The sequence below is a fragment of the Etheostoma spectabile genome, chromosome 15, assembly GCF_008692095.1.
Source record: "Etheostoma spectabile isolate EspeVRDwgs_2016 chromosome 15, UIUC_Espe_1.0, whole genome shotgun sequence".
Classification (NCBI taxonomy): Eukaryota; Metazoa; Chordata; class Actinopteri; order Perciformes; family Percidae; genus Etheostoma; species Etheostoma spectabile.
In genome coordinates this window covers 15,574,621-15,595,610 of record NC_045747.1, presented here as the reverse complement: position 1 = coordinate 15,595,610, position 20,990 = coordinate 15,574,621, and the positions used below count along the sequence as shown (strand labels likewise).

General features: G+C 39.6%; 1 protein-coding gene and 1 long non-coding RNA gene across 6 annotated transcripts in view; both read right to left on the bottom strand.

Moving 5' to 3' along the window:
* Positions 1 to 16,064, bottom strand: part of mpp3a (MAGUK p55 scaffold protein 3a) — a 29,960-nt gene extending 13,896 nt beyond the window's left edge. Inside the window, exons 1-5 of one of the 5 annotated variants that reach the window (XM_032537365.1) lie at positions 15,720 to 16,064; positions 15,482 to 15,605; positions 904 to 969; positions 669 to 787; positions 37 to 114 (exon numbers count right to left, since the gene is read on the bottom strand). In XM_032537365.1, coding sequence (XP_032393256.1) covers positions 37 to 114; positions 669 to 787; positions 904 to 940 — 234 coding nt within the window. In that variant the 5' untranslated portion in view covers positions 941 to 969; positions 15,482 to 15,605; positions 15,720 to 16,064. The remainder of the gene's footprint in view (positions 1 to 36; positions 115 to 668; positions 788 to 903; positions 970 to 15,481; positions 15,606 to 15,719) is intronic. The other 4 variants (XM_032537364.1, XM_032537366.1, XM_032537367.1 and 1 more) reach the window with 4 other exon arrangements.
* Positions 16,065 to 19,265: 3,201 nt separating this feature from the next.
* LOC116702868 (uncharacterized) overlaps positions 19,266 to 20,990 on the bottom strand; it is a 4,676-nt gene continuing 2,951 nt past the window's right edge. The window contains exon 3 of the long non-coding RNA XR_004335273.1: positions 19,266 to 19,413. This is a non-coding gene — a long non-coding RNA (uncharacterized LOC116702868). The remainder of the gene's footprint in view (positions 19,414 to 20,990) is intronic.

Below are 20,990 nucleotides of genomic sequence, written 5' to 3'. Positions count from 1 at the left end.
TGTGTGTGTGTGTGTGTGTGTGTGTGTTGAACTTACATCCTCTGCCAGAGAAGAGGCACTATGGAGGACGGGTGTTGGACTCTGTCTCTCATACTGTCTCAGCTTCTCATGAATCTGTAACACAAACCCATGTAGTTGATTAGAGGGAATGGTTTCAGAAAGGAAAGTTTGGGGTGAAAAGCTGAAGGTTAAAACCAACAAAAAAGTCATGTTTACATTTAGTGTTTCTCACCAAAATCCTTAAGGTCTAACAAATTGTGCATTGTTTACATCCATGTATACTATGTAGCAGTCTTCTTATTATTTGTTCTTTGGCCCTTGAGTTAACTTCCTGTTATCTGTTTTTGAGATATCCTTCTACATGACAAAAGGACAAACAAAAGGAGATTCAAATGTACCTCCTTGGTAGAGGTAATCTAATTATCTTAAACTACTGTAGGTCAATTTGTCTGCACAGTGGATGAATTCAGCTACATTCTTTCTAGAATAAGTAGTAAACTAGAATATATGGTTGCTGTTCTTCGGTGGCTAACTGTCCATTGGTTGTATTTTCTAATGCCAAAGACTACTTGTGTACATAAATTCAACAGCTGCATATAACATCAACATTATGAGGTTACGCATGAAATCGTAATAAGAGTTCCCTCACCTTCATGAGGTATTCTTACCTTCATGAGGTATCCCAAGCTCCTCTCACTGAAGACATCTTTGAGGAAGACCATGTCCTCTTTGTGATTGGCATCAGGCCGCAGCTGAGAGGTCAGCAGGGCCAATGTTTCATGTAGCCCTACAGAGGAGAGGAATAAGAAAAACCAGCATGTATTGATGTGAACAGATGGAGCACAGTAAGCTTCAGGAAGTATGGGACAGTGTGTGTGAAGCATCTGTGCTAACTCATCTCACCCGCTCCTGCTGTGAGGACCGGCATGGCTTCTTTCATGGGTCAGTGAGATGAGGAGGGGAGGAAACCTAAAAGGCAAAAAAAGAAAAATTATCAACAGTTCAATACAGATGATACTATTCTCACAAAAAGAAAAAGAAGAAAGGGGAATTGTGTTTTTTTGTGAGCGTGTACAAGTGATGTAAAGGCATCCGGAGACCCATGTGCAGTATTTATAGCTGTGTATCATCTCCTTGTAGGCTTCATGCTGTAAATCCAGGCTGCATTTTTTCCATTTTGCAGTGCAATTACCTCATTTGAATGTGTAGGTGTGTATGCGTGTAAGTCTGCTGGCATTATAGAGCCATACTAGCAAGATAAACAGCCGCTGCTGGTACTATTAATCACACTGAGCCCTGTGAGCTTTGTGTTGGTGTGTAAGAGAGCAGAAGAGTGGGACATTTGGCACAAACCTGTATGAAAGAGCCAAAGAACTGTGTCGCAAGTCTAACTGATGAAAGCTGCTGAGGAATACTGATATAACAGATGAGGCTTTCCCTATAATCGACAACTCAATCTGTAGGATGTATGCCATCTCAGAAAATCATATAAGGGACCGCTCAGTATGTATGGACTGGACCACCAGATGAAAATAGGGGAGGGTCATGTATTTTTATTCTTTGTTGAGGGGAGGGTCAACCAACTTTTGTATTCATGAAAACAGCAACATTTTAAAGTTGTTTGTATGGTGCATATTTCTAAGCAACACACGCCTGCCGCCTTAAATACTAGGTGGGAATCACCAGACGCCTCCCAATACGATATTATCACGATACCTATGCCACAATACAATATTATTGCATATTCTGCGATATATTGCAATTTATAAGCTTTTTTCCAACTTCTGTTTTTCCCAAATTTTAAATGATTTCTCCAAAAGGAAACTTAGTCAACATCTGTTTTATCTAAAAAGATAAAAGATCACTTTTTTTGCAGCAAAATGGGAATGTCAAGCAGACAAACTGACTAACACATACATTATATAATAAAAGATTCATCCTTGGCGCCTGTGTATGGATACAGTATTGCCACTGAAAATATCGCGATAATAACAATACTATTTTTTTCTCCCACCCCTATTAACTACATTGTCAAAAAAAGAAATGTATAGGCTAAAAGGGATATTTGCCGTGTTACTTTGTCCTGTTTTCTCACTTTCATTCTAAACCACACAGCTGACAACCTGCAGGTGAAGGCGGTGGAGGCGGGGGAGACATAATACATAAATATTATGGGCTGCTGTGGTCTTGTCAGATCATTAACAAGCCTACAGCTGTCCACGGACACGGAGTGCAGAAAATGTGTCAGAGCCTCCCGGACAGGTGAACGGAGATTCTGTTTCCTGCTTGTCGGTCAGTGGCTTATGATCGGTTAACATTTCATTTTTCTATCTTTTGGAAGGCTGACTTCCAAAAATCGCCACTTACTAACTATTAAACTATCCTGAGGTAAACGATAGCCATCAGTAAACAGAAGTGACGTGTTGGCTGGCGTCTAATGTCTTGTGTGTGCGCCAGTGTTTGTGTGTGTGCGTGTGTTGTCATGTGCGTGTGTCGTCACGTGCGTCACGTCGCGCCCCCTCCCCCCCGCTTGAAGCTCCGACATGCAGACAGCAGAAGGGTTCTGGCCCGGGACTGCAAACTGAATCCTAAATATGCGATTGTAAAAAAAAAAAAAAAAAACAGTAGCTACCTGTACATCTATGCCAAACACAAACCAGTACAGAAGGCAATTAATTGTTGAGGAGAGTCATGCCTCTTTTCCCAATAATTTTGGATGGTCATAGAAAAATGTACTGCTGGCGAAGGGAGGGTCAAGTCTTTTTGACAAAAACTCCTCCGGTAGCCCCTTAAATAAATTCTGTGCAATAACTTTCTTTCTATATCCTGATTTATATGCTGACCCATCTACGAGTGACTCAAAGATACAGTCGGCTGAAGTACTGCACAGACTGCTAGCTTATTGAGCCCCTACCGATCAATTTTCCCGTCTCTCCACTCAACAGCTCCATTCTTCCTGCCACTGGAATCCCGAGTCAATAACATAAACCACAGACTCCATCATATCACGCCATGATCCAATAACAAAACAGCGGAAAAAACAAAAACAAAACAACACAACATCAGCTGCAATAAACAGCTCTTTAAAAATAAACCGTATGGGTTACCAATAATTTTGAGGACGGGCTAGGGGTGTCAGAGTGTGACTTTCCACCCCGAGGGGCTTCGTTTGGTTGTGTCAGCAAATATGGAATAAATTCAAAAGGTAAGTATGGGATCATCTTTCAAAAGATAGGAAATCTATGTATTGTGTTACATAATCATACAGCATTGATGCATTTACTCATTAAAAATATTGACTCACTGTATTCAGACGGTTTAGAAAAGAGGCTTAACCTGACTAGCAGTAATGTGCTTGTCAGTTTTGTATGTGTAAAATAATCATATGTTTTATGAAGATGTAGTCAGTACAGGGTTGTTCATGTTACTGTGACCGTCCCCCATGGAGGCCTGCCAGGATGATGCATCTTGTCTTAGTGTATTACAGAGACTGTTGACTTTATAGTCATCATTTTTACAAACATGTAGATTTTTTTGTGTTCAGTGGGAACGTTTTGAGCAATTACTGCAGAAACATCTATTCAATCTAGAAACACTGACTAGTTGATAGAGAAAAAGACAGCGAGGCTAACATCCAACGGGGGTCCTCCTAGGTTTCCGGGATCCTACGTCTCTTGATGCAAAACTAACTTTGTAAGAGTTTGGTTAGGGAAAAGAATTGCAGAAGAACAATGGGATATAGCTTATTCAAATGCAGTTTGAATGGTTAAAAGTTGTTCAGACACTGTTGAGATAGTTTCTAAAGGCAAGAAATCTGTCCTGTCCACAAATTTGAAAACATAGGTTTCAAAGAATATAACGTAAGGAGGCTATAAGCTGTAGGTGGGTGATCTTAACATATTGGTTCAGGGAAACATACACTGAACGTTTCCACCTAGAGAAAAACCTTGCTGAGAACTTAAACCCTTTGAAAAGGTCTCATTAGTGTGTGGTATTAAGAGGATATTAAGCTGGCGAACATAGGACCCTGGGAACATGGATACACTCCCAGCTGATGAGATGATGATCAGGGTTACTTTTCTCCATCTGACGACAGAGGAGAACAACAAAAAACTAAAGCTATAAAAGCTATAGACTAATGTGCAGAGTAGAGAAACAGGTGTAAATCAATGGAATAGAAGTAGCTTGTAGTCAGCAACCTGAAGGCAGTGAGATCAGGTAAGACAAAATAGCTAAGGCAGATCAGGATAAGCACAAGGCTGAAAACAACTGACAAATAATATCCAGGTCATTGTGGAGCTAATGTGAAGCAGATGTGCAGACAGACTCTGCAGTGGAAGCTAGAGGACAGGTGGGGAATAGCCTGTCTGAGATTAGGAATAGCCTGTCTGGGATTAGAAATGCAGACAAACTAAACAAACAGGGGAAGAGAAGTCAGAAAAGAACCGAGCAGATGAACAGACATGAGTGACAAGAACTGGGGTGGGTACCTTCCCAGATGAGTGGGTGAAGTGCAGAAGTTCCTACATACATGGAATCCTCAAGGCAAAACATTGCATAGTATGTATCTTTATGAGCTTGTTCATTAGAAAACCTGCAGTTTGTACCGTAACTATACTGCAAGATTGCAGTTTTCTCCCTCCTCCTACAGGATTTCTAAAATGTATCATGTGCTTTGATGGTACATAATCTGAATATGATTAACCTCAGCAGAGACAGACCGAGACAGCAATGAGCCCATGAATAATGGATAGAGAGGATATTACAGAGCCAGAAGGAGGGATAAGGAGAAAACGGAGAGAGAAGCAGGGCTTGTTCTTTATGTTCTGTCAGGAGAATCAGTGGAAACACACAGGAGAAAGTGTCTTTATTCTCTTGTGTATTGGCTGGGATTTTCTCCATATAACCTCAATGTATTTAAAACAGGGAAAAAACACTGTTATCAATACAGCGCCTGGGTGAATGGTAAAGTGCTACACTCTGTTTATTATTATTATTCACTTCTCACTTTTATGTCACCAACAACCCTCTTTAGCAAAGATAACCCTCCCCCCCCCCATTTCCTCCCACACCTACTGGGAACTTGTGGAGTAGAGAAGAATTAATGGGCAAATAAAGATTTAATGTCTTCCACTGTAATGTGCAAAGTGTAGATATACAGTATATTAAAGCCATAGTGTGAATGGTTTGGTCTTCATAATCAGAGGACTGTACAAAAAACGTATTTGACAGTCTTGACTTTTCACTCTCTTTTTTTAACATTCTCTAACACAGTTTAATTTAACCGAAACATTGGAATGGAATTGTTATGTAAAAGTATTGTTGTATATTGTTGTAAGTTATTGTAAGACCTGAAAGATTGTATGCTGTATTTGCATTTCTATTTGTTTGGTAATAATATGACCATATAAGATATTTGCTTTTGCCTGTTCCTTCTCAAACTAATCCTTTTATATTTAGTTATTTTTTTGTGGGGTTTGGTAAATTCTGATTGTTTGCATTTTATTTTGTGTTTTTCTTCTTTCTTTTTTTCTTTTGTAACATTGTTTGAAATAAATAAAATGAAATCCACTTTTTGTCTTTATTTCTAACACCTATTTAAGGCCAACTGAAGTCACATTTATTTATCACTATTTGTAGTCAAAATATTTTCTAAATGTATTGTATGCATTGTTGTTTTTATTAGTATATTGCAAATACATTTCCATAAATCCACTTAGAAATCATAGGAAATAAATCCTAATAACTGCCTGAGAAGACATTTTCAAGTAATCAAGTGATAGGTGTCCGTCCATCCTATTACATTCCAAGTAGGAACTGTTCATAGCAATTTGAGCATACTTTTACTGGTGCCAATTTGCCAAAATGTCAACAAATCTGACCCATAAATAGTCCATAGCTTACTGAACCCATGGCAACAGTACTAAGAAATATACTTTTATGTACTCTAATCTATAGTTAGGTCTTCAAATTACCAAAGAATACATGGACTGAATATTGAACATTTGGATTTTGGTGGTTTATGAGGACATTTTCTACCACCCATATGGGAACTATCGTTTTCCTTTTTCCTGGAGATGATTGAGAAGAATCAAACAGCTTCACATAGTTTTGGGGAATTCATTTGTGTATTAAGATTTCAATTGCAACTTAAGGGTTAAGATACAGTGGTGTGAAAAAGTGTTTGCCCCCTTCCTCATTTCCTGTTCCTTTGCATGTTTGTCACACTTAAGTGTTTTGGAACATCAAACCAATTTAAACAATAGTCAAGGACAACACAAGTAAACACAAAATGCAATTTTTAAATGAAGGTGTTTATTATTAAAGGTGAAAAAAAATCCAAACCATCATGGCCCTGTGTGAAAAAGTGATTGCCCCCTAAACCTAATAACTGGTTGGGCCACCCTTAGCAGCAACAACTGCAACCAAGCGTTTGCGATAACGTGCAATGAGGCTTTTACAGCGTCCTGGAGGAATTTTGGCCCACTCATCTTGCAGAATTGTCCTAATTCAGTTCATTAGAGGGTTTTCGAGCATGAACGGCCTTTTTAAGGTCATACCACAAAAATCAATAGGATTCAGGTCGGACTTTGGCTAGGCCCCCAAAGTCTTCATTTTGTTTTTCTTCAGCCATCGGTGGTGGACTTGCTGGTGTGTTCAGGATCATTGTCCTGCGCGAACCCAAGTCGTTTTCAGCTTGAGTACACGAACAGATTGTCGGAATTCTCCTTCAGACATCTGGGGATAGCAGAATTCATAGGTTCTTTATCACGGCAGTCTTCCAGGTCCTGAAGCAGTAAAACAGCCCCAGACCATACAATACCACCACCATATTTTACTGTTGGTATAATGTCTTTTTATGAAATGTAGTGTTCCTTCTACGCCAGATATACTTGGAAACACACCTTCCAAAGAGTTCCACTTTTGTCTCATCGGTCCACAGAATGTTGTCCCAAAAGTTTGGGGATCATCAAGATGTGTTGTGGAGAAAATTGGACGAGCTTTGATGTTCTTTTTGCTCAGCAGTGGTTTTCTCCTTGGAACTGCCATGCAGGCCATTTTTGCCCAGTTTTCCTGATGGGGGAGGCAGAACGCTGACCTTAACTGGGGCAAGTGAGGCCTGCAGTTCTGGACGTTGTTTGGGGTCTTTTGTGACCTCTTGGATGAGTCGTTGCTGGCTCTTGGGGTAATTTTGGGCGGCGGCACTCCTGGGAAGGTTCCACAACGTTCCATGTCTTCGCCATTTGTGGATAATGGCTCTCACTGTGGTTCGCTGGATTCCCAAAGCTCTGGAAAAGGCTTAATAACCTCCAGACTGATAGATCTCAATTACTTTCTTTCTCAATTGTTCCTGAATTTCTTGGGTCTCGGCATGATGTGTAGCTTTTAAGGACTTCTGGTGGACCTACTGTGTCAGCAGCTCCTATTAAGTGATGCCTTGATTGTGAACAGGTGTGGCAATAATCGGCCTGGGTGTGGCTAGAGAATTGACCTCAGTGTGGACACCACAGTTATAGTATGTTTCAACAGGGGGCAATCACTTTTTCAAACAGGCCAGTATGGTTTGGATTTTTTTTCACCTTAATAATAAACACCTTCATTTACACATGCATTTGTGTTTACTTGTGTTGTCCTTGACTATTGTTTTAAATTGGTTTGATGTTCCGAACACTTACTTGTGACCAAACATGCAAAGGAACAGGAAATGAGGAAGGGGGCAAACACTTTTTCACACCACTGTATCTGGGCCCCACTCTGTAAAGGACTGGTAGGCCTGGGCAGTTCCTGACCTTTTGATGACATAGGAGGACCACCCTGACTCTGGGTTTGATGTTAAACAAATATTTCCCCAAATCCAGGCTTGTAACATGTAACATGAACCTTTGATGAAGGATTAGAAGAATCTCTTCACCAATCTTTACATCATCAGCACCTTTGTTATTTTCACCAACAACACTGTCAAAATCACCATGAAGAATACAACAGCCATTGAAGAGAAAAAAGTTAATTCATGTAAGATTAGCTCAAAACTGAAGCCAAATTATACATATATTTTTTTATTACTTAACTGTAGGCGTGTAGAAAATGCAGCTTTGAAACAATCCAAATTGTGTGGCTCATTACATCTCCCTCTGCAGCAGTTGAGTCAGTTAACAGTCCTGGGAGACATCATCCTCTAAGCTGATCAATGTGCTGAGGTCATCAGAAAAAAAGCATTGTGGGAGCACTTCTAAGTGGCACCCATGGGGTGGCAAAGATCAAAGGAAGAAGGTAGTGAGGTTGGAGTGTGATTCTTTTCATTGAGAAAAAAGTTAATTTAATTTAATAATTTAATACTTTAAATTTAATTTAACGTTTCAAATTATGAAAAGGTTTTGTGGCATAGGTATCGTGATAATATCGTATTGGGAGGCGTCTGGTGATTCCCACCTACTATTTTAAGGCGGCAGGCGTGTGTTGCTTAGAAATATGCACTAAACAAACAACTTTGAAATGTTGTTTTCATGTATACAAAAGTTGGTTGACTCAACAAAGAATGCAGATTTTCAAAGTCACAATTTGATGAACGCATATACAATATACATGTTACACATAAGACAGGAGCAGATTAAACAATGCCAAGTAGTTTTAAGAGTGGCGGAGCAAGGTTATATGAAATTGGATGGTTCAACACAGCTTGTGGGATACATTTTAACTCTCAAGTTGTCAGTTCCCATAAAGTTCAGCACTGTCAAGACACTTTGTAATTAATCAGCAACGCAAATGTTTTGCCAAACTTCACCAAAGTTTAACATTTACTGGTAAAATCCAAATAGATTCACAAATGAATGCATTGATTGCTGTAATTCTATTGAAATTACCTCAATCAACTGTACACATCAAAGTTTGTTTAAAGGTCTTACGAAATACTACTAAATATTTGAAGAAAGTTGTAGAATGCCATTTAGGCTGATGACTGTTAGTTTGAAAATTAAAAAAAATGGTGAGGGTGGTGTCAGAAAGAAGTGAGCCCACCAGACCTCTGTAGCCTGCTCTTCATCGCCGCTTGAGGCTAGCGGCTCAAGGCTGTATTAGCCGCTAATAGTACAACACACTTGAATCTGTCGGTGGTCAAATTGCATTGGGGGTAATGTAGTCACCGGTTTTTGACAAGGAAGAAGAATGTGTGGAATTAAATAGACAAAACCTTTGATTTTGCAGCAAAGATTGTGATCCTTTGTTTTAAACTGTCCTTTATGAGTCCACCAATATCGGGAGTGCAATGCTTAATCTGTACCCTCTGACTTCCTATAAAACTATGAACAGATGCTCCTGGCTCACAAGCTCACTGAGGCCTTCAGAAAGCACCACACTTCTGCCATCTCACATCACTGCAAAAACACGACTATGAACATCAAATCACCAAAATGTCACTGATCCAGAAATAGACTCACACATCACACTTTTTTAAGGAGACATTTTCCGATCAAATCTAGTTACAAGCTTAGCTGCAGATCACACAAACATGACGGAGCCCCCGGTGAGGTCAGAAGAAGTCAGCTGATCAGATAACAGCCTTCGTCATACAACGTTCATCTAGACACATTTGGCTGAAACTCAAACGGATCAGCCTCTGTCACTGCATTAATAACATGATCCCATGTTAAATAAGAGATTTGTAAACCAAAATAACACTGAATGTAATTCGCAGTGTTGTTCATCCACATTTGATGTGCACATTAATCCATAGATAAACAGTTTGGACTTAAAGTACTCAACTCTTGGTTGGTAGTGTGTTCTCGATCAACACACCGGTCTCCCAGAATCCCTTAGAACTTAAATCCTGAAGTTCTTTATCAAGCAAAAATATCAAATCTTCTCCTTATTCAGATTCTCCAATGTGAGGATTAGCTCCTGTTCTCTGTTGTATTTATTTGTAAATTGAATATCTTTGAAGTTGGACATTTTCCATTTTTTTTTTTTGATTTTGCTCTTGATGAATAGTCCTTAATAAGAAGAATCATTTTTGCTGCCCTAGAACCTACTGAATTCTTTAAATGATTACGTGATTATGAAAATAGTTGCTGATATATTTTCTGTCAATTGAATAATTAAGTGAAGGTACTCGTACCCCAGGGGCTACTTCTGCAGTTGCCAGGGAGGAAGTGGCAAGATTGTGAAGTAGCGCAACTAATCACAAAAGAAATAAATTGTAATTTGATTAAGAAATATAGACATGTTGAGAGTGTGAGGAAACTAGTTACCAGAGTGGTCCAAACAGTTAGCTGTCTATTACAATCATTAGTTTATTACTTTTGGTTAAAATGAAAAGCACAGTTTAAACAGTAAGATAAAAAAAATTTTTTTTAAAAAAATCGCTGAAAAGAAATGGAAAACTGGTTAAGAAATCCAGCTTCAAGCAGCGGTGGAACAAATGTCAACTTGACCGAACCAACCTAAACAGTAACAGTTTAACTATATCAACAAAATCCACTAGTATAAAAATAATAGTGTTAAATAATATAAGTTTATAAACAATTCAAATGAACAAATGAAGGTGGGGCAGGAAAGGTGGTGACAGTAAAGGGGTTCGTTCATCTGACAGGATGTGGGGGTACGTAAGTCAACCAAAGAGAGTCCATCTGCATTCTCTTCTGGGTTTTTCAAATTGAAATGCCAACTTAGCCTTAGCAAAAAGCAAATATATAGGTTACCACAGTAAGCTTATCAATGAGGTTATAAATAATATGAATGCTAGCCCTAGTTGAGTCAAAGTTAGCTGTGCCAAGTTTAGGAAATAATGGTACAGAGGCTAAGCAATGTACCGTTACTTCTGCAAAGCAAAATCATCGCTGCCTCAATCTATTAGTGAGTGTTATTGGGTGAATTTCGGATCCAAACTCCACAACAGCACACTGTTCAACTTCCTGTCCGCTTCACCAAACATTGGACCGTGCCAACAGTCATCTCAGTTACTGTACTGTATGATCCTGTACTGTACTGAAGCAACGTCATCATATAAAAACCTTTCTAAGGTCACATGGGAAATTGTTTTTAGAAAGGAAAATATGAATGTATGGATTTGAATACATAAGGATCTACTGGGAAGTTAAGAATGATATAAAAACGTAAAAAACAAACAATGGGGCGGCCGGATATCTCAGTTGGTAGAGCGGCCGTCCATATATAGAGGTTTATTTCTTGACGCAGGGGGCCTGGGTTCGACTCCGACCTGCAGCCCTTTGCTGCATGTCGTTCCCCCTCTCTTTCCCCTCTCATATCTTCTGTCAAAAATAAAAAGCCACAAATGCCCCAAAAATATCTTTCAAAAAAATAAAAAACAATAATGGACTCAGCCCTAGTTGGCTCTGCTACTCACTGACAGTTTATTTTGAATTTCATGTAAAAATATGTGACAGCCTGACCAGACATACTATGTTTTGAATGGAGTTTTTGCTCCACAAAACCTTTTAGGTTTGGGGCTGCAACTTTGCTCGTTTGAAACATGGAAGTTAGCCTCTCTTTTCTAAGCGTAGCTCCTTTAGCGCCATTTTAATGCTAATAAGCACTCACCCGCTGTTAGCATTCCATTGACTGCCATCCATTTTTACGTCACTTTGACAGTGAATAACTTTACATCTAAAGTGTTTAAAGACTCTATTTGTCCATTATTTATATCTGAAGAAACACGACAATGTATAAAATGCTCCGTTACCTTATACCTCACGTTATGGCTCCGTAGTACATGTTTTTGTAAAAATAGGCTAACAATAACCAAGCAACTGGCTGTCAAATAGTCTACTTACATTAGCTGTTTAGGTTTAATTACTAATGTTAATTAGCATTTTAGTTAGCAATAATTAGCCGGTTCCTTTGTAATGTCTTTAAATATACCTACGCTCTTGGTCTCTGCAAGATTGGGAATGATTGAGATTTCTCTTGGCACAGCTACCAGAAGACTTTCAGCTTTCAGACAGGTTGCCCACGTCACATCTACGTCGTCAAGCTCAGTTGGAGGCTCCGCACTAACGCTCAGCCATCCCAAGAAAAGTACTACTAATATCCTGCACTGGTCTCCGTCCAGAGCAACAGGATCTGTTGGTCCATTTCTTTAACTGTAAAGGTAACCTTGGTAATCTTGCTCCTTATGAGGTCATAAGGGATTCCAGATAGGCCCATCTGAGCTTTCATTTTCTCAAAAGGCAGAGCAGGATACCCAGTGTTCAGTTTACATCTATTGCCATTTCGAGCTCCTGCATAGGCAGGCTGGGGGAACTCCTCTTACTGTTAAAAAAAACTCATAAAGTGAAATTTTCATGCCATGGGACCTTTAACGGCTACCAGAGAAATTTTGGGGTCTTCAGTCAAAACAAGACTTGACCCTCCCTTCACCAGCAACACATTTTACTCTGACCCTCCTAAATGATTGGGATTAAAAAGGTATTACCCTCCCCAACAATGTTTTGATGCTTTCTGATTTGCACTTGGCAAAAAAGAACAGGTAACCATTGCTTTTATCCAGCCATTAGAGACACGTCTTAACCTCTGCTTTCTCATCTTACACATCACACTCCACCATTTCAGTACATTTACTCACTAACAACGTTATGGAAACACAATAAGCATGCACACTTCCTGCACTACTTCAACTACTAAGTTACTCCTCTAGTAAACTAGTATTCACATGAAATAAAACATTAAGACAAAGCACTATGGGTAATAACAAATTCAACACATGAACTGGGTGTGTGTCACTAGGCTTCCTCAGTCATTGTACATTTTAGCACAGGTAAAGCTGCCGAAGCAGAACATTATCCAAAACTCCACGGTCGAGAATGTTTTGAAGAAGAAAAAAGGGGCATTGCACCGTCCATAGTTGGAAACACAGACAACCACTGTGTATTTCTCTCCTTGAGATCTGGAAACTATATTGGAAGCCATTCTTAACAATGCTTCTTCTCACACTAGGTTTCCATTAGGAACAAGGGTTCGTCATCAAAGTGTAGTGCTTTTTTTTTTATTTAACCTTTATTTAACCAGGAAAGTCCCGTTGAGGTTAAAAACCTCTTTTTCAAGGGAGTCCTGGCCAAGAAAACCAAAAACACAATCTATTACATTTATAAAAGTTATACAACAAAGATAGTTAAAAACATTTACAATGTAAACAGGTCCTTTCAGGTTCTCTCAATCTGGATTTAAAAGCATTTAAGGAAATAAGTTCAAGTCTTTTTGCAAAGAGTTGCTGCTGGTAACACTGTTTGTCCTCCAAATTAAATGACAAAATATGTTGTTTGTAACCGCCATCCAGAACAACACATTTCTAAACTCAGATCATACAACAACATTTATAAATTGCTTTCAAAAACATCAAATCCCTGTTGAAATCCATTTTATGATGACTACACAATGGCAAAGGTTTGATTAGGTCTATGCACAAAAATGACTTGATTAAGTTTTGGGAAAGGCCTTGGGTTGGGTTTAAACAACTACTTCACTAAGGTTAGGGGACGATCATGGTAATGCTTAAAAAACAATGTCTGTTGGTTTGAAACAGAAAAAAAACAGTCCAGTGTTCAAGTAAAATATGTTGATATTGATCGGGTAGCATTTTCCTGCGATAAAGGAAGCTGCAGTTTCAGGACCGTATTTCTAGTACCCTAGTATTCCAGGTAGAAATGTGTTGCATCTTATAACTCATGTTACCTTATAAGTAACGAGATGTAACCCAAAACCTGTCTTTTAACCTAACGCTAATCTTAACCCTGCATAGCTAGCTAGCTGCTAACTTAAGTGTTGACCCAGCCTGATCTAATGAAATTGCATATGTATGACACGCCAATTCGTACGCCATCATTGGCTTGCTATCAAGACGCATGTTTGCTTTTTTAGCGTGCATATGAACGCCGTTTGGCCTCCATTGATTTACATTGCCTTGCGATAGTGTGTGAATTTGCGCCGTAGCGAGCAGTATGAAAGGGCAAAAATCCACGTAGAGAGGTTGATCGGGGTGGTGAATGGGTAAAATACAGAACCGGGAATCGGGCCCTGCATGTCATGTTTCCTAAACTTAACAGCCTCTTTCTTCATTTCCTAAATCAAACCGTTTCCTCTTTTCCTAAACTCAACCGTAGCTTACTTCTCACAATAACATGTTCTTCTTATACGCCAAGTGGTGTGTATGTGTAAACCCACTGTATACAGAATAGACAAACATGCAGATAGCTCACAACGCGTACACATAACACGCCACTTGGCTTAAGAAAGTTGGCGTGCATATTCACGTGAAGTCTTGATGTTGGTTGACTAGTTCCTTGTGGTAACTAAGATCACAAAAATGAAGTCATGAAACTGCAGCTTTCTCTATTGCATGAATATAGTATAGATACCATCACCTGACTTCTTCCTTATCTTCTGGCATATTCACTACAGTTGCTTGGGGGCTTTGTCACTTAAATGTAAACATATGTTGTTTTGGGGAAACGTCTGATGCCAAGGTCCGTTGTTTATGTGCTGCTAGATTATGCCTCAGCCCTCTATGTATTTCTAAAAGTTCAACAAAAAACCATCTGGCGTGGTTATTGCAGTTGCCTGTATGGGTAAAGAGATCATAAGAAACACCCTCTCAGTCATAACAGCTCTATGCAAATGCATTGTCTGCAATTCTGTGAAAAATGCCTTGGCATCTACATGGTAAAACAACAAATGCTTGATCAAGCTGTTCTAAGTAGGCTGTCTTTCAGAGACTATTTTACAATGACTGATGACGAGGGTTGACCCTGCTCCTGTCCCTCCTTCAGGACCATACAATCCCATTCTAAGCTATGTGCTTTCACAATATGGTGGAGGATATTACATTTTATATACATTTCTGTATCAGTCATCAAACGGCAGAAATTTAAACCGAGAATTGATACCTGGAGTAGAAGGCCCCTGGCAGATGTATTTACTAGTGCAGCCTTGTGCACCTTTTTTAATTTGCATGTACAGACAACACTGGCACATAAACGCACACGCACGGACACACGCACACGAGAGTCATCTTGGTCAGTACAAGATAGAGCACCTTGGCTCAACTCCTAGCCGCCTCAAGAATGAACAGCACTCACACAGCTAATCCACTGCCCTTACAGTAATGGAAGGCAACACTAAGTATGTTTGGCCAGCTTCCAACATGTCTTTCACACACACGCACGCGCATAAACACACACACACACACACACACACACACACACACACATTTCCCAGGCTCACACTGATGCAACCACAAAACCACCCATCATATTGTCTGAGGGTGTGGTCTAACAGAAACTTATATCATCTCAAACATGGAGGGAAAACTATTAATTTTAACAGCTGACACACTCCAGCACACTGTCACTCTGTTAATGCTAAGCCCCACTCCCCAATCCCCATACATCCACCCTCTCACTTCTACACAGCAAAGCACAGGCAGATGTTGATTTCCCTCAATTTCCCCTCCTTTTATTTTCTCTATTCTTACTTCCTCATGTCTGTAGAGCATAATGCCGGCCCTCCATCCCTCCCTCGTTCGCTCTCCTCCATCTCTCTGCATCACTCTGCAGTGCTACGGCACACTGCTCTCCCCACATACAGCATGCCATCAGCTGGCAGACCAGGGAAGAAAAGGAACACACACACACACTGGACAGCAGAGCATCAGATACCTCGTTTACACACTGGAAACAAAGGCGGTAAAAAGACAAATATGGCCTTCTTACCTTCTTTTCTCTCTGTGTCTCCTCCTCTCTGGTTGTGTCCCTCCTGACTGCAGCCACACTGTTTCTCTCGCTCTGATTCCTCCTCCTCCTTCCTTTTTCCTCCTCCTCCTCTGTTCTGCTGCACTCACAAACCTGCTGCCGCTGAGTGTCCGCCTCTTGTAGTCTTTCTCCCTCTCTCCGCCCCTCCCACAACCAGCCTCCTCCTTTTACATCCGTGATGCTCTCTCTGGCCGTAACATAAGTGGATGAAGAATTATATAGAGGGGCTGGTATTTTGCTGCTTATAAGATGCCGTAGCCCCAGTTTGAGCACCTAATGTGTTTTTCATTAAATTCAAAATTACAGATTTTAGCATTTGTTTTAATCTGAAAAAAAACCTTTAGGGTCATTTATCATCATGTTTTCAAGCTATTTCCAGAATTCAAAAAGACTCTTCTGTCTGCTGCACAATAAGCAATTTTCTTTCCTTGTTTCCCAACTTGTGATTTTCTAACACAGACAGGAGACAAATCTAACATAAAATTACATTTATTTATTTTCCAAAATGATCTCTAAAAACCGAGTGTATACAACAATGAAAAGTAACATTAAAGCTGCACTAACATTTGTATATTAACAATGGATCAAATGATGCATGTGCAATTGGCAGGGGGTATCTCAGAGATATAGATCACCGGTTTCTTTAATCTACTGAGCATTTTAGCATATTTTAGTGAACTATTTTGGTTTTCCACATCAGAACTTTACTGTTTTGGTTCACCCTCAATGCTCTTTACAGCTGCAGTAGGCAGCTGTTTTTAATGATAAGCCCACTGTACCAAAGAGCAGTCAGACAAAGTTAGAGATAAGTTAACAAGAGAAAGTAACATGCGTTATTAGCATTTATTAGCTAAAGAGACAAATATTGCTTCTCAGGAGTTGGTGGAGACCAAAACAGAGCTACAAAGAGCGTAAATATTGCACTTAAATTTGTCAGGTGGACAGTAACACGACTCAACATGAAAGCTCCGTCTTTTCAATGTGTCACTGGGCAACAGTTTGTCCGCAAACACCTTCACCAAATCAACTTTATAAGGTGATAATAGATCCTTGTGTTTAAAGCCTGTTCTGCTGGTCTTTGTGTGGATTTGGGAAATACAGTTGCATCTTTGATTTTTTTTTTTTATTCAAATGGTTAAAAGCTGAAATGACCTCACTGGTTTTTCAAATATCTCCAGGGTTTACCTTTTAGAAAAACAGATTGTTTGCTCTGTTACTCAAACAAAAAAATCAAAAAAAGATGCTGTAGATGTAGATATGGTAACCACTGTTCCCAAAAGCCGTAGCTTGACTCAACTCCAACATGTTGTGGCGACTAATTGGATCGGATGGGCTGCCTCTGATGGTGAGTTCCCCTCCCCCTCCTCCCTGAGCCTGGCAGGACTGAAGCTAAGGTTGTGACAGCCCACCTCTTTGTCTCCCCGTCTGTGGCTCATGCCCCCCCCCCCCACACACACACAGTAATTGGGGGTGTTTCCAGTCTGTCTTTGTGCCTGGGTCCCCCCTCACCCCCCACCAAGATAAAAATAAGCTGCTCTCACAAAAATGCCCTGAACATGCAGAGACATGAAATTGTATTCAATTAAAATGTGTTATTTTTCATACTGGTTTATGTGCCCATGCTTGAGTCAAATCAAATAGGTAAAATAAGGTCAGTGTCCCAAACTGGTCAGGTAATGACTTTGAGGGAAAGGTAACAATACTTATATTTATTTTATTTTAATTAGCATGTTACATAATTCTCAGGACCTAAACTTAGTCATTAACAGGTCTCATGTGGATGTTACACATTTAGTAAAACAATATCAAAGTACTAATCTTCTCTAACTGCACAAATTCTTAAACATAACACGGAACCGATGTGTTATGCTTTGTTAGTATTTTTATTTTAGAAGTTTTTTACCGCTGGATGATTTTGTTATTGATGATCGCCAACTGGTGGTCTCACAGTTGTATTTCTATCATTGGAAGTCAGATTTTCACTATTCATCTATTGCGGAGATTGTGACAACATATAAGTATGACTACATGTTCTTACTTATTATTTTACAACAGAGGGAGTATCTACACTCCAAACATCCCCACTAATTACAGCAGAGGTCGTTATGGGTCTTTGGCCAAATTGATTCAGAGGCATCTGTTACCAATTTCCTCAGGGGAGCAGCAAAGGCCGGCCTGAGGCCCATGGTGAGGGGTGGAGCAGGAGGTCCAAGCGGTCTTCTGGCCCCACAAATAGGTCATTACCTGGGTCTGTATGTGTTGAGTCTGCTCCAGAGGGACGGAGCCGCTGGCATCAAGTAATAGGGCACATGCAGGATATTCTGGGAGCCATTATTCTGTAGATGTGTTGTACTGCAAAATTATGCTGTATCGCAGAATGATAAAACCAAGTGTTTACTTACTATTAAGAGCGCAGCAGAAGCCAGACATGGTGGCCAATAGTGAAGTAAGTCTGCCTCATTAACTTTGTTTCACATCAGTCCCTCTGGCATCTCTTCTCTCATTCATCCTGTAAGCAGAGCGACAAAACAGAAATAACTGAAATGTAAATATTTTGTGCTAAAAAAATAAATAAAAAGAATCCCAAAAGATTTTTCTTCTGCACTCTTTATTGAGCTCACATCACAGAGTCTGGACAATTATTTTTGTAAAACATAACAGAGCTGAACTCAAACAAAAGATCATGTACTTAAGATACTGGGGAACTGCAATCATCTCTCAGCAAATGCTTGTGTACAGAATAAACTCCATTCTGTGATACAGCTTTATGCCCATTTGAGAGCATAAAGCATTGTATTCTCTATAGAAAGTACAACAGGCAAATGTGCCAAAACATGTACTCATAGTGGGAAAATGCCAACAGCAAATGTAGTTGGTGAGCCAAAATTAAAAGCGCTATTAGACATTATTGTTTATAGGACTGATAAACCATAAAAGCCTTTTAGAGGATACACCGGCTACTCTTTAGATTGTGTTTTTTTTTCATCCTGGAAAGGCAAATCATTCAACTCGTTAGAGAAGCTCTTTAATCACAGTGACCGCCAATTAGTGCATCGGCAGCCACACGTCTTACAAGAACAAATTCTCCACAAGGAAGACAGTTAAAGTCTCTGCTTTCTCTTGACGTAAACAAGAAGTGTCTGGAACGAAATGTTTAAGCTTCAGAATTAGGCTTCAGAATTAAATTGCATTAAGGGAGGTGTCTCATAAAATGCAGTTACCCGGTGAATAAACTATGTTCAGGTCTATACTTGGATAAAATGAAAAGAAAACTCACAGATCAGGCTCTGCTGAGTTTACTTTGATTTGACTGTGAGGTGTTCCTGCTGTTTTACCACCACACATTCTTGTGGATTTGTAGAGGTCAGCTGGACCTCCAAGTGGGGGAGGAATAACAGCGAGAGAAGAAGGTATCACCTCTTTGTATATTAACTGCAAGCATATTTAATGTTGTCCCTTTCATCTGATCTCTGCTGTTTGTCTGAAAGTAAGAGGCTTAATTCTCTCAGACTAATGTTCGCCTGGCGCCACAACTTTCTCACCATTCTCTCAGCCAACAGGACTCATCAATATGATCGGCTGTCTGGCCTCAGTGCATTATCCGCTGGCACTCAGCCTCCTCCAAGGCCTCCAACTGCTCCCTCCTCTCCACCGTCTGAGATCATGAGGTGGAGACGGGAGGATAACAAATCAGGTTGTAGGCAATCAAATTACAGAGCGGAGTAAAGTGAAGCAAGGTCTCAAAAACAAGAACGAGTCTATAGACTTTAAACCGTTTAGCATGCTTCTGACTTCACAAAAGTTATTATATTTTCCGAACAAGAGTGTCAGGCACCGAGGAGGGGCAGAGTCAGGGGCGGTGCCTCCCCTATCAGAGGTGGAAGGCAGTGTTAGTATTAGAACCTTTGTATGAAGGGGCTGATTTCTTGTGGCAAAGTCAATCACCACAAAGAGACGCAAAACTAACACAAAAAGATACAAAACTATTACAAAAAGAAACAAAACGCGATACAAAATGACATCAAAGAGATGGTAAATTACAACACTTATGGCGTTACCCTTCGATACATATTGCGTTGTAATTCTACCGAGAAGATGTAAGGTCTATGAAGACTGTGGAGTTTTTTTTTTTTTTTTATTGGTCAGTTTGTTGAAATGTACAGGGTTGCAGGGCAATGTTTCATAATTGTATGTACCTCACTGGCTTCTGCAGAGCAGCATTAGTGGAAGTGAATTACAGCCCTCTGTGAGACTTAATAGAGACAGAAGAAGGGAGGGAGAGAAAGCTGAGGAGGCAGAGAGCAATAGGGCCATATTTCCACTTATTCCCAGCAGTAAAATAGTAAAGCAGGTGACTTCAACTTCCTCTGTGGGCCTTTTGGCAAGAATGTATTACATTGCTTTGTTTGTAATCGTGGATTAGGTCTTCGAAAACTATTGTCTCCATCTGCTGCAGTAAAAAAAAATCTCTAATCTTTGTCTCAGACTGTTTCATATGCTGCAGTCTGTCGTTTCGTTCTGATCTTCCAAAACAAAGCATGACGCATATAATATCCTCCAATTTAGCTTAAAAAAAGCACAAGATCTGCAAGAAAATGGTTTTCACAAGACCACAACTATATATAATATTGTCATGTATAATAATTGGCAGAGTTATTTTAGGTTTTGAGTTACTTCTTGACAGGAAACATGATTTTGAGTCACATTTTTCTATCGCATATTAAAAACATGTTATTAGTAGCCTTATTTATGATATATTTATATATTGGACTGCTAAAAATGATTTGCATTCAATAAGTGTTTATTTTTTCTTGATTTAATGATTAGTATACACAATTTTGGTGGAATAAGTCCATCCATTTTCCCCAAAAACCTAAGATCGCATATTCACATATCCTGTAACCCTTTAATGAATGTATAATGTTATTACACACATTTAAGAAGATGGTACTAGCAAAGGCTTGAAAACTAACTCAAACGCATATCAAGTGACTAATCGTTCCAGCTCTGGGCTCATTTGTGAGTTTATGTGTTTCTGGCCAAAGGTTTTACAGTATTTTAGAATACTGCAGTACACAAAAAAATGTGATATAAAGAATGATGTACAGAATATCTCATTTCATATTTATTATACAGGAAAGTCAAAAAGTAACATTACATTACAATGCAAAGGACCTGACTCAGTTCAAGAACTGGTTTTCAGCAGGTTCCTGTTCTGCAGAAACACAAAAC